Source organism: Aquila chrysaetos, chromosome 15 (assembly GCF_900496995.4).
Source record: "Aquila chrysaetos chrysaetos chromosome 15, bAquChr1.4, whole genome shotgun sequence".
In the NCBI taxonomy this organism is placed as follows: Eukaryota; Metazoa; Chordata; class Aves; order Accipitriformes; family Accipitridae; genus Aquila; species Aquila chrysaetos.
Genome location: NC_044018.1, coordinates 16631788 through 16649609, shown reverse-complemented (window position 1 = coordinate 16649609; position 17822 = coordinate 16631788). Strand labels below are relative to the sequence as shown.

The following is a 17822-nucleotide window of genomic DNA, read 5'->3' as shown; positions in this document are numbered from 1 at the left end:
AAAATAAAATGGTACCTACTGGTACTGGGGTGTCTCACAGAGGACAGTGGAGACCCAGAGAATGGGGTGGTGAGAGCAGCTAGGACTGAGGCTTGAGCCTGAGTGGGAGGTGAGACGAGGAAGGGGAGCACCCTTCCCTGTGGGTGAGACGGGAGGCTTGAGCATGGGGTGCAAGGAGAGGACCAGCAGCCGGATGGTGATGCTAGGTACTGGTGTTAGAGCTCCGTGCCCAGACAGCGTGCTGTGAGCCCCGCAGCATCATCCCACGCGCATCCAGCAGCCTCGGAGGCTCAAGTCCCGCGCAGCCCATCGGTACGTCTTTACTGAGCCACAGCCGAGTGCCGGGCAACCCCTCGCTGACGCCCTGGAGCTTAGCCATCTCCCAGTATAACCATCGTTTTCCTGCTCCAGCCACAGTGGATTTTAGCCAGAGGTGGGGTCCACGTTACAGGTATCACAGATCACAAGATCAAGCTGTCCTGGAGGTGAGGAGATCCTGGATCTCGGGGCTTTGCTCTGGGCAAGTCTCTTATGCTACTTTCCCCTTTCCAGCTTTCCATTTCCTAGGCTAAAACACTGAGTGCTGAGGGAAGAGCTTGGTATCGAATACAATATAAATGGGTTTTACTCACAAACTGAATTAAAACTAAGAAAGCTGGGAGAGGAAAAAAGCAATCCCAGAGGTGGAACAGCCCAAGCAATTGTTTGGAGTGGAGTAAACCATCCGATGTTAAATGGCGTATTTTGTTACCGGGAACTCAATCAAAGCCAGTGCGCTTCCTCCTGGGCAGCATCCCAGCGGCACGGGATGCCCACTGAGCAGTGAGGAGGTCTTGCTGTGCCCGGGAGCAGTAGGTTACTTCTAACGCATAGCGCAATCAAATTTTACAGGGAAGGACAGATACCTTGTAAAAGCTGAGGGGACAGAAAACCTGTAGTGAGAAGAAGGTGGCTGAAGCTCCTTCAGCTTGAAAGCCCTGAGACTCATTTCTCTGCTCTGTTGGCACCACAGAAGGATGCTCGAGGGGAAAGAAATTCAGTGTAAACAGTGTCACCCATACTCAGGAAGGGGAAATAGCACAGCTACAAACCAGAAGAGACGCAGCCCAGAATTAGAGCCTGAGTTTATTTCACATTAGTTGTCTCATTGCATCTTAACATCCTGAAGCACTGCAGTAGCGGAGGGGAAGTGCACACCCGAGGCTGACGTAAGGCTTTACCAACGCTGTCAAAAAAAATAGGGACTCCTTGCCCTTTTTATGTAAACAGTGTAAAAACTGAGTGGGAAAGTGCCTTTGAAGGGGGGCATTAGGATCTCCACTGTGCGAGGGGAGTAACAGCGAGTGAGTCCAAGCAAGCACCTGTTAACGAGAAAAAGCATCAAGTCACATTCAGCAGCCCACCCTGGTGGGATACTTTATCCAAGCAGCAAGCAGGGTATGTTCTGCTTCTGAGCAAGTGGGTGGAGATTAAGTCATCTGTGACCAGCAGGACTGCTGGGGAAGTACCACATGAGCAGGAATTTCAGTTTTCCAGCTCCTTAGCTGGGGCAGGGATGGGATGTGGACATCGCTGGGGTGAGGCACCCCCCTTAGACACTAGGACAGGGGTTTAAACTGTTGAGCGATTTAATTGCTACTGACTTTTCCCCCCAAAGGCTCAGAAGAACATAGGTGGCTTTTATGTATTCAGCTCTTAATGGAAAATGTATTTGTCAGCAGTAAAATCCCGTACTTGATTGTGTCTGCATAATATATACACTTAATTATAAAGCATGATGTTAATTCAGCATTATAGATATGGAGAGCGCAGAACATATAATTATTAGTTGTATAGTTTGAGGGCTAGCGTTGCGGGGGGATATTACCCTTGCAAGCAGTCCCGTCCCCAGCTCCAGCCTTCCTCTGCTTTGGTGCCGTTCGACAGGGACGTGTCCTTGTCCCTGGGTTTGCCGTCCGCCCTGCGGCGTGCAGCTCAGCTTGGGCCCCCAGCAGGAAGGTGGCATTGGAGAGGGACGCAGAAACCCCGTCACCCGGGGGGGAGCGTGGGCTGACTCAGCTGGCAACAACATGTTTTTAAGAGCACCGCTGTTTTGGCCGCCAAGCAGCGTTTGGGGAGGCAGAGGGAGGTGCGGATGGAGACCCCGCGGCAAGGAGCAGAGCCAGGAGCGGGCACAGCGCGGTCCGAGGAAACTGGAAGAAGGTGGTGCCACAGCCAGAAACCACACTGGCTGGCGAGGAGTTTATTTACAAATATAATGGGTTAGCGACCGCATCTCGGTTTGGATGTCAGTGTATGTGACGGCTAGCTGTCATGGGGAGGATTTTATACAGCAAAATTCACGGTGGCACTCACTCAGACGTTATTTCAGGCATTTATGTTGTGGAAGAAAGCAGCAAGCGAAGCTGAGCGTGCAGAGCAGGGGTAACTCGGCTTTTGTCTCCTGCTGTTCTGCTGCTGCAGACCCCGTGCACCTGCGAGCGTCAAGGTGGGGAGGACCACGCTCCTGCCGCGCCGGTGGCCCCACGGCCACGTTCCTCAGCCCTGGCCGGGAAACGTCCGGAGGCAACCAGGGCTGAGCCTTGGTGTCTGTGAGCACAGCCACGTGCAGGAGGGCAGCAGGGAAGGCGTTTGGTGCCAAGGTCCGTCGCCTGAAGGCGGTCATCATCTCATCTGTCCCCTTCTCCTCCACGCAAGCTCTTGTGCTTACTTCTGCCCAAGGATGCCCTGGCTGGTCTCCTGCCCCTCCCGAGCCCCCTCATCTGTCTCGTTTTCAGTGACGGTCATTAACTCCAACCCAAGATAGTTATTTTTTTACATGGATGTTCCTTATTCTTAACGTTTTGCCAGGAGAGGGCCAAGAAGGTAGAGGGAGAGGCTCTGCAGGGCTGGGGAAGGGAAGAAGGGAAGGGTGGGAGACGCAGCTGCAGGGAGGAGCAGGAGAGGCTGCAGGATGGGTGATGTGGACTAGGGACGTGCGAGTGATTAATTCCCCGGGAAGCGCAGGGTCAGGAGTCACCGCGGGGCGGAGGGAGAAAAAATACAGATAAGGCACTAGCCCAGAAGTAAAACGGACACTTATTTTAAGGTCTGCTTAGAGACGTGACCCAAGAGGCAGCAACCAGGCCTGGGATGTCATGGCCCTTCCCAGGCCCATAAGAAGGGCCCCTTCCCAGAAAGGGGTGTTGGGGGAAGCCTTTGGAGATGCTCAGTAGTGTCTCAGGTTATCAAACATGACAGGGGACAGAGGTTGTACATCTGAGCCATGCAGAAAGCCCCTCTGGTACCAGCTGGGTAATCCAGAAGCTTTGTGAGGAATGGGAAAAATTGCCCGGATTTTTAACAAACCCCATTTGGTGTCAAAACAGATGACCCTTAGTGAGCTGCCCGCAGCGGCCAAACGGAAAGACCCCATCAACCATCTCTTCTGACCACACGTGGACCTTGGCTGAGAGCCGGCGGAGAGATAACTAAACACCTATGACGAGACAGCTGGATGCTGGCAATCAGTCAAATCCCCCCCCCCAGACCTCCCTTGGGCTTGGCACCGTGCTGTGCTCGGTGCTGCACCAGTCCTCAGGTGCACGTGGGCGACGTCCTAGGGGAGATGGCAGCGTTGGTGCTGGAGGACCTTCTCTCTGACTGCAAGGAGACCATCGCTAACTCTGCATGTGAGGCCACTCCTGCCCGGTGGAAGTCCGTGGTACCAGTCACCCCCAGCTGTGAGCGTGTGAACGATGTCCGATGGTCCAGAAGTTGGTCTCTGGTCACACGGGACGTCTTGCCAGCATCCGAGTGCTGCATGAAAACACTTCAGACTTAATAAAATGTGAAAGATGACTCAGGATGAAACACATGTTTGCACATAGGCTTGATACCTGCCCAAGCAAGTCGTGAGATGACCGAAAGAGGGGAATATCTGTCAGCATTGCTAATGCTTTAATATACTGTGTGTCAGAAAATACGCGTGGGTTTACCTAACAGTAATATTGAGGTCAAGAGAATGGTGAATCCGATGAAGACATCCACTTAAGCAGAACAATAAATAAATAACGTGTCATTTTTATTTTTGCTGGTATTTGAATCCATCTTCTGGTGCCACTAAAATAAGATCAGGGCACAAATAGCAGCAGTCGAAAAACCAGATGGTGCACTTGAGCAAGCAGATGGTGCGCTAGTGTGTCATACTTATTACTGTCACTTACTTTATTATTTCTGTTACGGTGGACTCGGGACGGTCCTCACCTGTAATCAATATTTGTGGATTGGGTTTTTTAATTCAGTAAACATTATGTTTCACATACTTGGAAAAAATCTGGTCGAGTGGTGATTTCCCTGTGTAGTACTGCCAAGTCTCAGGAAGCATTTGATGCAGTCAGAATTTCTTCAGAGAGAAACGTGTTTTGGGGAGTGGAGAAAAAAAAAAAAAATTGGCAGCGTGCGTTTATTCTATAAGCACCCGGGGTCCAAAATAAAGTGGGAAACAGTCCGTGTGGCTCTTCTCTTAAACCCTTCCCTTTTGCCGTAACCCGGCTATCTTTCCTTATGCCGTGCTGGCTGCTCACCCGCTCCTTGGCCGCTTATCCACATACTGAAAGCTCAATCTGTTTCTGAAAGCGAACACGAAAGATGCAGGCGACGAAGAAGTCGACTTTCGACTCGCACCGGCTGGGGATGGCACGCAAGGACCGTGTTTTTCGCCCTCCCTTTGGGCAAAGGCCGCCGTGTCACAGCCCGTCCCTGCTAGCAGACACGTACGCGGTTTGCCGGGGAGGGCTGGGGCTCCTTGCCCAGCGGCGGGGGGGGATTTGCCGTGCTATTCGATAGCCCGCAGCGATAAATGAGATCTCCCCGGGGCAGCTGGCCCACACGCAGCGCGGCGGCGCGGAGGGACCGCACGTTTGCGCTCCCCTTCCCTCCAACGCGCTGCCGAGCGCCGCGCTCGCTCGCTCGCTCGCCGCGGTCGGCACGCCGTCGGGAGCGTGGCCCTTCGGCCCCGCGGTGCTGCCGGGCACGGCGACAGGCGCGACGGCAGCGACGGGCGCGACAGCAGCCGGAGGCCGGACGGCGGGTACGGCCGCGCCCGCTCGCTCCGTAGGGAAGAGGCAATCCATCAAAACATCGCTCGCACAGACCCTCGCCGTCAGCCGGGGCCAAAAGCCCCTGGATTCATCATCGCTTTTGCACTCAGGGATTACTCTAGCGAGAAATACTCCTCGTTGGTCTGTCTGCTTTTTTTTTCCTTCTCTTTCTCTTCCTCTATTCTTCATGGTTATCCCTTATACCCCTTTCCCCCCTCTATTCTTCACTGTCTATAACTCTCTGACTATAAATCCCTTCTGTAACTCCACTATTCCCACTGAGGTCGGTGCCTTCACGCCCTGGGCGAATCCCTCCGGTCCCGCTCCCGCCCTCGGCCGGGGGCTGCTGCAGCCCTTTCCATCAGCTGGTGACAGGCACCACCTGGCAGAGCTGCTTCATTTGCTCCGTGGCGGGGAGTTTCTCCTCTGGCTGCTGCTGCTGTCGGCCCAGCAAGCGTGTTTTGGGGCAGTTTGGGGCTGCGGCAGCTCTGACTGCTCCATCCTTCAACGGTGGAGGGAGAGGGGATGGAGAGACGCATCCTGCACGTGCATCGCAGTCTTTCATTTCTTCCGATGCGTCTTCTCGTGTCTCCTGTACGGGAGCTTGGATTGTCATTATCTATATTTATTTAATCCCACCCCATTTGCTAGGCTATATGTGTTCGCTACAGTAGCCTGCTGCTGTATTCGGCCAGACCAGATGCCGCTGCCAAATTGCACTAACTCTAAAGCTGCACCCCAGACAACTGCTTTGGTCTATTTTTAACTGCTGGTAAACATTAGGAAAACTGTCTGAGCCCGTAATATTCTTCCTCCAGTCTCTTTTGAATTGTTTATTGCGTAATTATCTGCAAAAAGGGAATGGGGGAGAGCTGCCTCTGTGCCCTTTTGTTGTTTTCAGTCTACAGTATTAAATATTTTCCCAGCTACTCACACGCAATATTTGATTCTTTTCTTGTCTTCCCAGCCGAAAGGATAAGATAACCCGAGCGGAGCCTTCTGAACCCTCCGCCGAAGCAACTTACATCTGCTCGTTCCTACATCGGAACAAAGACATTGTCTATCTCGGACAAAGGAAAGCTTTTCTCTGAAGTGTTTGCCAGCAGTCTGAGTTAAATAGGCCTTTATAAAACCAAATCGTACTCGGCGAGCCAGCTCCGGAGGGTGCCGGGGCGGCAGCACCCACCGCACGGTCGGGCTGCCGGAGGACGGCTCGGCGGGGCTGCGGCCGCCGACCCCCCCAGCTCTTCGGAAAGGAGTCTTGGGGCTGTTTGGGCCCTGTTCCAGGTTGCCAGCTGCAGGAGGGAAACCACAGCCGTCGCGGGTGATGCCGACGAGCGCGCTCGTGGGTCGCTCGGGAAGCTGTGCTGCTGGCCGAGACCCGCGGGAAGGCGGTGGGCATAGGCAGGAGCGCGGAGGAGGAAGGCGACGTTAACTGCATTAACAGGCACCTCCGTGCAGCCTCGGGAAAGGGGGGAGAAGCAAGAGGGGGGAGAGCAGAGAAGCTCTAGGCTGTTAGGGCTGGGGGCTCGGGCCCCGCGGGGTTCAGACCCGTGCTCCGCCGCTGACATCCCACGCGAGGATGAAGAAGGTGCTCCTTCCTCGTCTAACACTGCCTCAGCTGGCAGCAGCAGAACAAGGCAGTCCAGGTGATTTTGACAACAGCTCTGAGGATTTATATTAAAAACCTTAGTTGCCATTTTTAGCTCAGCGGAGGGAACGCAATCAAACACGTTTTCCCTATGGCGCAAGTTGGGGTACGAACGTGTAATGTCACTTCTTTTAACTGGCCTTGCATCCGTGTGCTGTAGCGAGGACCCGCGGTCCAGCAATTTCCACCTGGGGTCTCAGAACACGTAGGCAGAGTGTGCGGTACGTGACGCGGGAAAACATCCCGCCGGGAGTCGGGAGAAGTGATCCGCTCTGCTTCCCTGCAACCGCTTCTTCACTGGCGAGGTTGCTGTGCTGCCTTCAGATGCTATTGCTCAATTAAAAATCTGCGCTGTAAATGACTAAGGCTGTGCGTGTAAGCGTTTTAAGCAGAAACTGCATGTGTTTCAACAAGCAGCAGAGACAAATGCAATTGCTTCTCAACTGCAGCGGAACTGGAGAAAACACAAAATAGAACGGCGCAGTATTTTCCTAGTTTTACAGTTCCCTACAGGTTTCCCTCGAAATGGGACGATGCGTGTGGCTCTGGTCTTATGAGGAACAGCTCGTGATTTATAGAAGAGGCACATACCCTGTGCCCCCCCCGTGCCACCCCCCATCGTGCTTTTTAGTCGCTGACAGCGTTTCCCCCGAATTTGTTTCATTCCCCGTCACACAACTGATTTCCTTTTGCGAACCCAAGTCTTTAATGTTAGAGCTGGATTTGCAGTTTGAACGATCGGCGTTTTTCTCGCTGTCACAAGGCACGGGGTCCTGCCGCACCGGCTACGGCCCCAGCGCGGTAGGTACCAGGCAGGCACAGACAGAAAGCTGCTCGCAGCCCAAGTACGGCACCAGACGCCGGGCAGAGACACGAGCCTGCAGGTTGCAAGCCGCGGGCAGGAACAACGGCGTGCGGAAAAAAACCTCGCGGGGCCTTCAGGGGTGAAGGGATCGGAGCTGCGCCGGCCGCCGCCGTCCCCGCGGGACCCCCTGCGCGGGGGGACGGTGGCGGGGGACCTGGCAACGGGAGAGAAAGAGAGATGAGGTTAAATACGGGAGGCACCGGGGAGGGATGCAAAGAGGCAAGGGGAATGCCCGGATGGACGAGCCAGGGGAATCATTTTGATTTGGTGTTTGACGGGCCGGGGAAGCCGAAGGACACGAAACGTGCGGCAATGGAGAGCGGAGACGAGCACAGCGCGGTGAAGCTTTTCACGAACTACGTGACAGCGGGCAAGGACCAGGGTTCAGAAGAGCCGTGATGGAAAAAACGAGCCCCAGCGGCCGAGCGAAGCCAACAGCGAGCGCGGATGCAAGGCTCGCGGCGATCCCGTCCCACGGCCCGCCCACGGCGAGGACCACGTCCCCGGGGAAGGAACGAGCGGAGGGAATCCAGCAGGAAAAAAGAAGGTGCTTCTTACTGCCTGCGTGCCGCCCCAGCCGGCAGCCAGGCACCCGGCCAGGGCCGGCCTGGGCAAGCGCCGGCGTGGCCAGTGGCCGCCTTTGGGGACCGGAAGGCGAAAAAACAAAGACCTCGCGGTTTTTTTGTAAAACCTACGTTGCCCTTTGAAGACTTTTTGGAAGACGGGTGTTTCCCCCAAAATCCCGACCCGGCGCCGAGGGCGGGGGGGGGGGGGGTGCTGCCTGCGTGCGGCCCCGCACGCACCGCGGGGGAGGGAGGGGGGGAGGGAGGGGGGAGGGGGAGCCGCGCCCCCGCGCCGCGCCCCGCCACACCCCCGCGCGCGCGGGCATTCCCGGCCGCCGCCCCCCCCCCGCCCGACCTTTCCCCCAGTTTCCAGCGCGCGCTCCGCCCCCCCCCCCCCCAGCCTCGTCCCCGGCTACGCCCCCTCCCCGCCTGCCCGCCTTCCCGCCCGCCGCCGGCCGGGACGTGCCCACGCGCCGCCCTTCCTGCCGGCAGCCCCGCGGCACGCCGCGATCACGCCGGCCGCCGCAGCTCATTGGTCGGGCTCTGGCCGAGGCGGGCGGCGATTGGCCGGGAGCCGCCACCCCCCATTCCTCCCCCCCTTCCCCCCCCCCCCACCTCGTTCCCTGCCGCCCCGCCCTGCCGGCGCTGTCTGGCGCTGGGAGCGCTTCCCCCGGCGCGCGGGCCGCTCGGCTGCCGGCGGGCGGGGGACGGGGAGAGGCAGGAGGAGGCGGCGCCGGCGCCGCCAGCTGCTGCTGCTCTGTCTGTCTGTGTGTGTGTGCGTGCGTGCGGCTGCTGCTGCTGGTCTGTGTGTGCGTGCGGCTGCTGCTGGTCTGTGTGTGCGTGCGGCTGCTGCTGGTCTGTGTGTGCGTGCGTGCGCGCGCCGCCGCCGCTGCTGCTGCTGCCGCCGGCGCTGCCCCTGCCCGGTCACACCGCCGCCCGCCGGAGCCGCGCCATGCACGGCTCGCCCTGCTCGGAGATGGGAGATGCGTCCGCGGTGAGCATCGGGCGGGCCGGGGGAGGGCAGGGCAGGGGAGGGGGTGTGCGGCGGCGGGCGCCCCCCGAGGCGGGGGCAGCCGGGGCCGGGCCGGGCCGGGCCGGGCACGTGCTGTGCGGCGGGCAGGGTCGCGGGGACCGTTACCGCCTCAGCGGGGGGGGCGGCGGCCCCTCGGGACCGTTAGTGCCCCCGGGGAAGGGGTGGTCGGTCGGGACCGTTACCCGTCGCGGGGGGGTGGTCGGTCGGTGCCGTTGCGCCGGGGTGGGGGCAGGCGGGGCGGTCGTGCCCGGGCAGAGCCCTCAGGGGCGGGTGTTGTCCCGGTCACCTGCGGGGCGGCGCGGGGGGGGGGGGGGGCAGTCCCGCAGCGGCCGTGTGGGGGCGGCGGCAGCTGCACCCCCCCCGCCTCCTCCTCGTCCTCCTCCTCGTCCTCGTCCTCCTCCTCCTCCTTCCCTTCCCGCCATCCGCCCCTCAGCGGCGCCGCCCGGCCGGGGCACCCGCCGCCAGGCGAGGAGCGGGCGGGGGCGGCGCGGCCCCTGCGGGCGGGCTGAGGCGCTGCCCGGCGGCGGGGGGCCCGCGCTGCCCGCACCGGCCCTGCCCGCCCTGCCCGCTGCCCGCCCTGCCCGCGCACGTAGGGGCCCGGCAGCCGGCGGGGTGATGTGAGGACAGGCGCGGTTAGCCATTTCCCTGGCAGCGGGAGAGCCTGGGCTGCGGCGCTCGCCTTGAGAAAGGGCTTTTTTAGTTTGGCGGGTTGGTTTTTTGGTTTTTTTTCCTTGAAGCGGGGTGTATTTTTTTCATGTTTCTTTAGCGAAAACTGCTCTCCTGAAACGTAGGGTTGGAAGAAATAAATCTGCTGGCTGGGTTGCCTGCAGTCACACTTTGAGGAACGCTCACAGGCTTTCTGGCTGCTCAGTGCAGAGCCTGGCCTGGTGTGGCTCCTGTTTGACAGGCGGTCTAGGTCTGGGCTTGCAGGCGACATCGGTTTTTTGCCCTCATTCCCGTTCTCACTGTTTTCAGTGGAAATTCTTGGAAGTGTCTCTCGCTTTAGAGTGCTTTAACCCCTTCCTGCCCCCCCCCCAATCTTGACATCTCCATGCCTGGTACCTCATGTTTTAGGTGAAAGCCCTCCATAAGTGCAGTACCGGCATTTCGGATCCATTACGTTTAACCTGTTTGCCATGCACATCCCTATAGTGAAGACAAGTCACGCAGCTTTGCATCTTTGTGACGCTGTTAGGCCCGGATCATTCCACCTTCCTTAGTAGCAAAACTCATTGACTTAGGTGTGTAAGTGATGTCACCCGACAAGTATAGTTCCCTCCAGGGCTTTAGGCCATGCTAACGGTGTGGTGGTGCTCTTTTAGTTGAAACCCTTTTGCTGCAGTATATAAGCACTCCATATAACAGCAGTAGGCTCAAGAATCTTGGTCCATGCTTCCGAATCCCAGCCTTCACAGTTAGCGGGTGTGCCTAAAGACTAGAAGAGTTTGGATGCCTAGTTAAGACTGAGCTGGGCTGTGAGCGGTAAACCAGCAGCACAACGTAGCTTTTGGAGTCTCTGCCAAGCGCTGTGAGAGCTTTATGAAGTTTGGGTATCCTTTTGCAGAGAAGTCAAGTGTTTTGCATGCATGCACACACACACACAAATTTTTTGTGGTGCTTGCAACTGGAAACAAAGCAAGATGTTTACATTTGTCTTCATGTTACTCCTAGTGTGTTTTGAGATATCCAGCACCTATCACGCCTTTATAAAGTACAATACAAACAATTCCCACTGCACTTTGAAGGCTATTTTCCTTCCTTCCTTCCTCACCAGCCCCCGGCTTCCCTATTGGTAAAAATATTAAAATGCTTCTGCAAGGTGTGGTACTCTGAGTCAGTGATCATACCTTAAAGCATCTTACTGTCAGCTGAAATTTATCTTCAAATGTTACCAGAATGAGATTAGTGTTGAAGAGCACTCGTATTTTGGGTCCAGGAAACAGCCTTGTCTAAACAAGGTTGGAAGTCAGGATTTTTTTCCCCTTTTTGCTTGTATGCAAGCATGGGATGTCTTTATTCAGAGCAGTGTAATCCGGGAAGTTAACTCTGGAAACATGAGACACACATGTAGCTGTTACTCCCCTGCAAATCACACTTCCACACTTCTTTTTTTTTTTTTTTTTTTTTTTTTTTTTTTTTTTTTTTTTTTTTTTTTTTTTTTTTTTTTTTTAAGAGTAACAAGGGTGGGGGGAGGGTGAGAGTTGAGCTGGTTGGTAAAAGTCTTGCTGCGGGCATGGGATCTGTTTCAGATGACCTTCATCGTGAGCAGACAGTATGTGGGTGGTGTTGGCTTTGTATTCTGACTTGTCCTAATAGCCAGTAATCCGATTACATTTAGGTTGACATTGTGGACATCTATGAGTCTATCCGTGAAAGGCAGCGTCATGACAGCGAAAGGTCCACCTGCAGCACCTTGGAGCAGAACGACATTGAAGCTGTTGAAGCGCTTGTTTGTATGAGCTCCTGGGGTCAAAGATCGCAGAAAGGTGATATATTAAAGATAAGGCCACTTACGCCCTTCTCGGATTCTGGTGATTTCACAATGCACACTGAGGCTACATCTGAATTACCAAAGGACTATTTATCTACACTGGTAAGAAAAACATGAATGCAAAATAAATATGCCTGACATCTGGATGTTACATCGCTGCAATGTTTTAACTGGGCTGGAAAAGATAACTTGCTCATGTGTCCCCGTGTAGAATAGTTAGAGTATAGCCAGTGCTCTGTGTGTGTACATAGAATAGCAAGGTGGGCGTGTTGATTTTGGGTTTTCCTGCTGTCTCTGGAATGGCAAATGTAGGTGTTTGATCCCTTGTTAAATCTAGATGTGAAAGCCCTTGCTGACAGGTTATTTAATGTGACAGGAGCACTGAAGATGCTCTCAGGATGGCTGTTGTAGTTTTCTTGGAGCACTCTGAGTAAGAGTGGCAGGGCGAGCCTCAGTGATTCGGCACGAACTTATCTGCAAGCACTGTATGAAAAAGGCTCTTGATGACATTTGGCTTCGCTCTGGTTGTTATAAGAGAAAGTACAGGTTACCATTATGAAATAGACAATTTAATTAGTTTCTATGCTATGTGTTTGTACATGTAGTCTGTTATTTCTCCAGAGCATTGGTCTACTCTGGCTGACTAATGTCAGTTGAATCACAAATTATTTTTTTTTGTTGCAATTTATGTTGTAACAAAAGTAGGTATTAAAAAAGGGCTTGGTGCTGTTCAGGTTTCAGATGGTTAAGGCCCATTTCAACCAGGAGGCTTCTAGTATGCACTTATGTCAGGAAAAAGGGGAATAATAGAGGGAAGAGGCTGAGATAGTATGGCAGCTGTTTGACGGACTTCTCTCATACTTCTGCTGCTCAGTGCTGGCACTGTCTCTTGAGCAGCAAGGGAGATAGGCATGAGTTTTCAGTGGTAAAGGAGGAAGGAGAGGTGGTGGCAGCAAGAGAGCACAGAGAGAAATGGATGAATAAGAAGGGAGAGAGCAGTTCCATTTGTCTTTATCTCAGAAGTAGCCACCAGCTGATGGGGTAATCATTGATAAAAGATCTAGGGCTTGCTGGAAGCTTGAAATTGAAAGGGTACAGTATCGCTATCTGTTGCTAGTCTGTTTTCTGTGAACAGCGGAGCGCTCGTAGCCTCTTGCAGCTGCACCCATTGCTGAGGAGAAAGGAATGAGAGAGGTTTTTTTGTAGTGCAGCGAGTAGACATGCAATGGTTTAGGCAGGTTTACAGCTGCCTCGTTGCCTTCCTTTTATTAATATGCTTTTGAGCATATTCAGAATGGCCATCATGTGAGGCAATGTATGCTTTAATCAGTTTGTCCTTAGAGGCAGGTTCTGAGATTCTGGGGAGGGTGTGTAATTTTATTTTTCACAGTAAAGATAGTGAAAAATTGTGCTATGAAGTTATAGTGCTGTATGACGGTGCTTTCTTTTTTGCAGTGCATGACCCCTCCACACAGCCCTGACTTTGTTGAGATATCAGCTGCTATGCTCCTCTCCTCACAAGTCACTTATTCCAAACCAAGGACTGTCATGGCAAATACAGCTGCCTGCTCAGTCACATCGGCGACCGGTGCCTCTCCCATAACCAAGTCATCTGTTATCAATGTGGAGCGACAGTGCAGTCAGAAGCCAGTGATGTCTGAATCCTTTGCCCCTCAGCCTTGCAGAGCCATGGCAACAAGTGTCATACGTCATACAGGTGATAGTTCTGCTTACCATCACATTCCTGCTGTGCAACAGAAAACAAAGGTAACTTCAGGCTACGGCACTTCCAGAGACTGGTGTGGAGTGGATGACCGAAGACATTCCAGACTGCCACAGGACACGTGTGCAGCGGATGATTTAATTAACAAAACCTCTCCAGTACATCAGCCTTATGCACATGACTCCAGTGATGTTGTGACCAATAAAGGACAACTACCCGTCCGGCCCGTTTCGCCACAGACCCACGTACCAAAGAATTGTGAGAATGACTTGCAAAAAAGAGCTACCCCTGTGACACCTGCCCCCGTTTCAAGCCCCCAGGTTCTCTGTCAAATGATCCCTTTAAACGGACAAGGCAGTATGATCAATGCCTATGTCAAGCCTTCAACTCCAACAGTCTCAACTCCCATGAAACCTATTTTACCGCATACAGCCCCGCTCTCTCAGCCTGTACTCATGGGACCTTCTGTGCCTCAGGGGACCGTCATGTTGGTTCTTCCACAGACTGCTGTCACACAGACACCGCAGTGCCCGCAAACAGTAATGACTGTTGGAAACACCAAGTTGCTGCCCCTTGCCCCTGCTCCTGTGTTCATTGCTTCTGGTCAAAGCTGCGCCCCCCAGATGGACTTTTCTAGACGGAGGAATTATGTTTGCAACTTTCCTGGGTGCAAGAAAACCTATTTCAAAAGTTCCCACCTCAAAGCCCACCTTCGCACCCATACTGGTGTGTACGACAGGGCGAGTCCTTTGCTGCTCTGGCACTGGCTTGTGCTGGGGTGCTGAAATGCACAGGTTTGGGGGGGAGAGGGTGGGAAAGGGAAGAGGCAGGTGATCGGGAAACTTCTGCTCATCTCGGAGAAGGGAGGAATGCTCATTCTCCGTGGGCAAGCAAAACAAGACAGACTTTGTTCTGAGACCTCAGCTGACCCCATAGTGTTAGCTGAATTTCACATGCTTTAGTTGGAGCGAAGCTTTGCCGTCTCTCTGTGTGTGTGTGTGTGTGTGTGTGTGTGTGTTAGATTTGAGTGGAGTCCTGCCATCTGGACTAGACTGAAATGAATTGTGCAAGTCCCTTTTTTTGGGGCATGGAGAGGTCTGGTGTAAGCAAACCATAGTACAGGTAGTTGGTCTTAATTGTTACGCGAGTAAAAGAAAAGAGAGAAAGTCAGAAACTGCATGTTTTTCCAGAGTTTTATTTAGGCTAAATGGGAATGCATTGAGATTTTGGGCTACTGTGTTAGGAGGTAGAGCTGCTAGAGGAATGTAGCAGTTACAGAAAGGGAATTTTAAAGGTAGATGAAAATTAATTGTAATTAATGTGAGCTGATTTGCTCCATAAAATCTGGTCACTGTGGAGATGGTATACATGTGTTTTACTTATCCTTTTTCTAGCTCTAAGATCCTGTTAAGTTAAAACTAACTTTGAGTTCTCGGGGACTATTTTTGAAGTCGAGGGGTAGGCATAGTGAGAGATTGGTACGGAATAGCTCCTTCAAAAGTCTGTCTAATTTTGTTTTTCCCTGGCTTTTTTCCCCCATCCTCCCTTGCCCCACAGACGCTGTGGTTTATTGGATGTCAGCTTCCATGGCAGGGTTTGCATCAGTTTGCCAGCTTGTCTTTACGTTTTCCTTTGGGGAAAGAGCTTAACCCCGTAGGAAACTGATAATCCTTGTAAACCAGAGCTCAGAGGTAGAATGATGCTTCTGCTTCTGGCTTGAGAGTAAGTGCTGCAGGCAGCTGAATTAACCTGGCACTACAGGATAAACATGGACTAGCAACAAGTGTCTCACTTTGCGCACGTGCTGCTGCTGATCCACAGGGAAGCTGGGTGTGTCCCTGTATCATGATTAAGACTAGGACATCTATGGGAGGTGAAGCACACTGACCCCTTGCTAGCCGGTCCACGTTACAGGATCAGGAGGCAGAGTAGTTCAGCTTTCTTTTCCTACCTTTTACCTGCACAGGCCGTAGCTGGGCAATATCACATATACCAAATGTAGAACTTTACTCTCAGTATCTGAAATAAGAACAGCGCTTCTGTGGGGCTTCCTTTCTGCTGGACACTTTTGTTCTGCTCCAAAGCGTTACCATAAATTTGGGTCACGTGGTAGATGTTTATCTTGAGCTTTACGGGGGTTGCAGGCAGTAGATCACGTTGTTCAGGATAGGTCTGATATTAAGCAGTCACCCAGGATGAGCAGAAGCTGATGTGGACAGCCTTCCTGACTGCTGTCATTCCTGGGCGTGCAGGACCCCCCTTGCTGTCTGGTGGACCTCCAGCTGCGTGGGGATGGCAGGACAGGCCATTCCTTGGCAGTACTTGCTGGGGCGGTGTGTTTGTGTGTAGGACTGGATCACTGGAGTGGCAGGACTCCGAGCCTCGGTTCCAGGCTTCCTGTTTGCCTGCAGTATTTGCTGACAACATGCAGCAGCCGTAGAACTGCAGTCACACAGGGATGGGGGCAGGGGTTGCTTCTAGTTCAGTCAGCGGTTAAGGTAGCTTTATGAAGAATCTTTAAACTGGGGTTTTGGACAATTGAAAAAATAGGCTTGATTAAAGAATATTTAAAGAGAGATGAGGGAATAAGTAGAAACGATACCTATGATTTTTCTCTGGAACACAACTTGAGCTTAAGCTAATCTTAACTGCACACATGAGCAGTTCTGTGGAATTCAGCAGTTTTTGCAAGGCAAGATTTGAGTTAGCTCTTTGATAAAACTATAACACAGCTTCTCAAAAGTAAGTTATGCTTCTTTTATGTCCTGCAGGAGAAAAGCCTTTCAGCTGCAACTGGGACGGCTGTGACAAGAAGTTTGCCCGCTCAGATGAACTGTCACGCCACCGTAGAACTCACACGGGAGAGAAGAAGTTTGCTTGTCCTGTGTGTGAGCGTCGCTTCATGCGCAGCGATCACTTGACAAAGCACACCCGCCGCCATATGACCACAAAGAAGATCCCCAGCTGGCAGACAGAGGTTGGCAAACTCAACAGAATTGCCACAGCAGAGAAACCGAAAAGCAGCAGTGCTCTGAGTATGCTCATCCCTGTGCCATCGTCTGTCTGTCAGGGCTAGTGAGAGAAAGCTCCCTCTCTACAAACTTCCTGAAGATCAGGAAGAGCTCTGATGGTTGCAACAGAACTGACAATGTTTTTTTTCCCCATGTTTGTGCATACTTAAGTTTCCTTCAGTTTAGGTCCTCTGTTAATAATCCTGTGTGAGAAATCTTATCGTATCTTTCCTCATCCCTTCCCTATTTGTTTTTTTCAATACTTGGGCAAATGCAATCACCAGCACTTCAGGAAAGCAGAACTTTTTGGAAATGATTTTGGCAATAGGTTAAAAAAAGTCACTTGTAATGCTTGCTGTTAATATTTTGATGGACAGTAAAACAGGGTGATTTTTAATTTTTATACTAGTATTTTCTATACCAAATGTATTTTGTATTTATTCATTTTGGTCTTGATATGCAGGCAGATTACTTGACCTGCATTAGTAGGGGTGTGCAGGATGAGACCCAGAGTTTTGGAAACTCCTTTTCAGTAAACCTAAAGAATTGCATTCAGAGCATTTTGTAAACATGTAATATTTGATAACTCATAGTGGTTGAGATTTTCACACTTGCAGATCCTGATTCTGCAGTGGGCTGGTGCTGTTACACCTTCCTTACACAGGTGATGCTGGAGGTTTGAGATTGAAATGTGTCATCATTTTTGAAACAAAGCAAACCAGAATGACTTTCTTTCAGAAAACAAGTGTTGAAATCCTCAACATTTTATGAATTCATACCCTTTGCAAGTGGAAGCCGTTGTGACTTTTGGTAGAAGTTTGACATACTGGGCATTCCTGAGTCCACACTCCACTGGAGCAAAGTTTGGAGGAGCCAGACTGCTCTGATGGAGGTAGAAGCACAAACACTGTTTAGAAATTTTGACACTAAAAATTATGCTTTACTTTCGGTCCTACTAAACCAGCATATCAAAATCTTCTGACAAATGCAAAAATGGAAAGATAACCTGTGAATAATTAGCTGGGTCTCTGTTTATATTTTTTTTTTGAGTACAGAAGAAATAGAAAATTAAGTTTTTTTTATGTATTGTGGATGCTTGTGCACCTTATAGGAAATTGTTCAAGGCTTTCATTTACCTGTATCAAAGCACCAGAAGAAGTACTAATTGTGTCTTGACTTAAGAAATAGCCACCATGTCAACTTGATGATGCTCTTCATGTGGCCTTATACTTCTCCGCAGTACTTTGTATAAAATCACCCTTTTCTATTAAATGAGATACTCTCCCTGTTGAATGGATTTTCTTTTACACCAAGTGTAAATATGGCTAAGAAGTGGAATTGCTGGCTGCAGGAGTGCTGTGTTGTAATGGCATGGTATGAGTAATAAACCGAAGTGCCCATAGC

General features: G+C 52.3%; 1 protein-coding gene and 1 long non-coding RNA gene across 2 annotated transcripts; both read left to right on the top strand.

Annotated features, from left to right (window-relative positions):
• The first annotated feature begins 4657 nt into the window (after positions 1 to 4657).
• Positions 4658 to 8287, top strand: LOC115351368. Its single transcript, XR_003926777.1, has 2 exons — positions 4658 to 5222; positions 6049 to 8287. It is a non-coding gene; the product is annotated as an uncharacterized LOC115351368 (long non-coding RNA).
• Positions 8288 to 9024: 737 nt separating this feature from the next.
• On the top strand, positions 9025 to 17707 carry KLF11 (Kruppel like factor 11). Its single transcript, XM_030037712.2, has 4 exons — positions 9025 to 9154; positions 11532 to 11786; positions 13140 to 14133; positions 16179 to 17707. Exons 1-4 carry the CDS (start codon positions 9113 to 9115, stop codon positions 16481 to 16483), a joined length of 1596 nt encoding a protein of 531 aa, XP_029893572.1. The 5' UTR covers positions 9025 to 9112; the 3' UTR covers positions 16484 to 17707.
• The last annotated feature ends 115 nt before the right edge of the window (positions 17708 to 17822 follow it).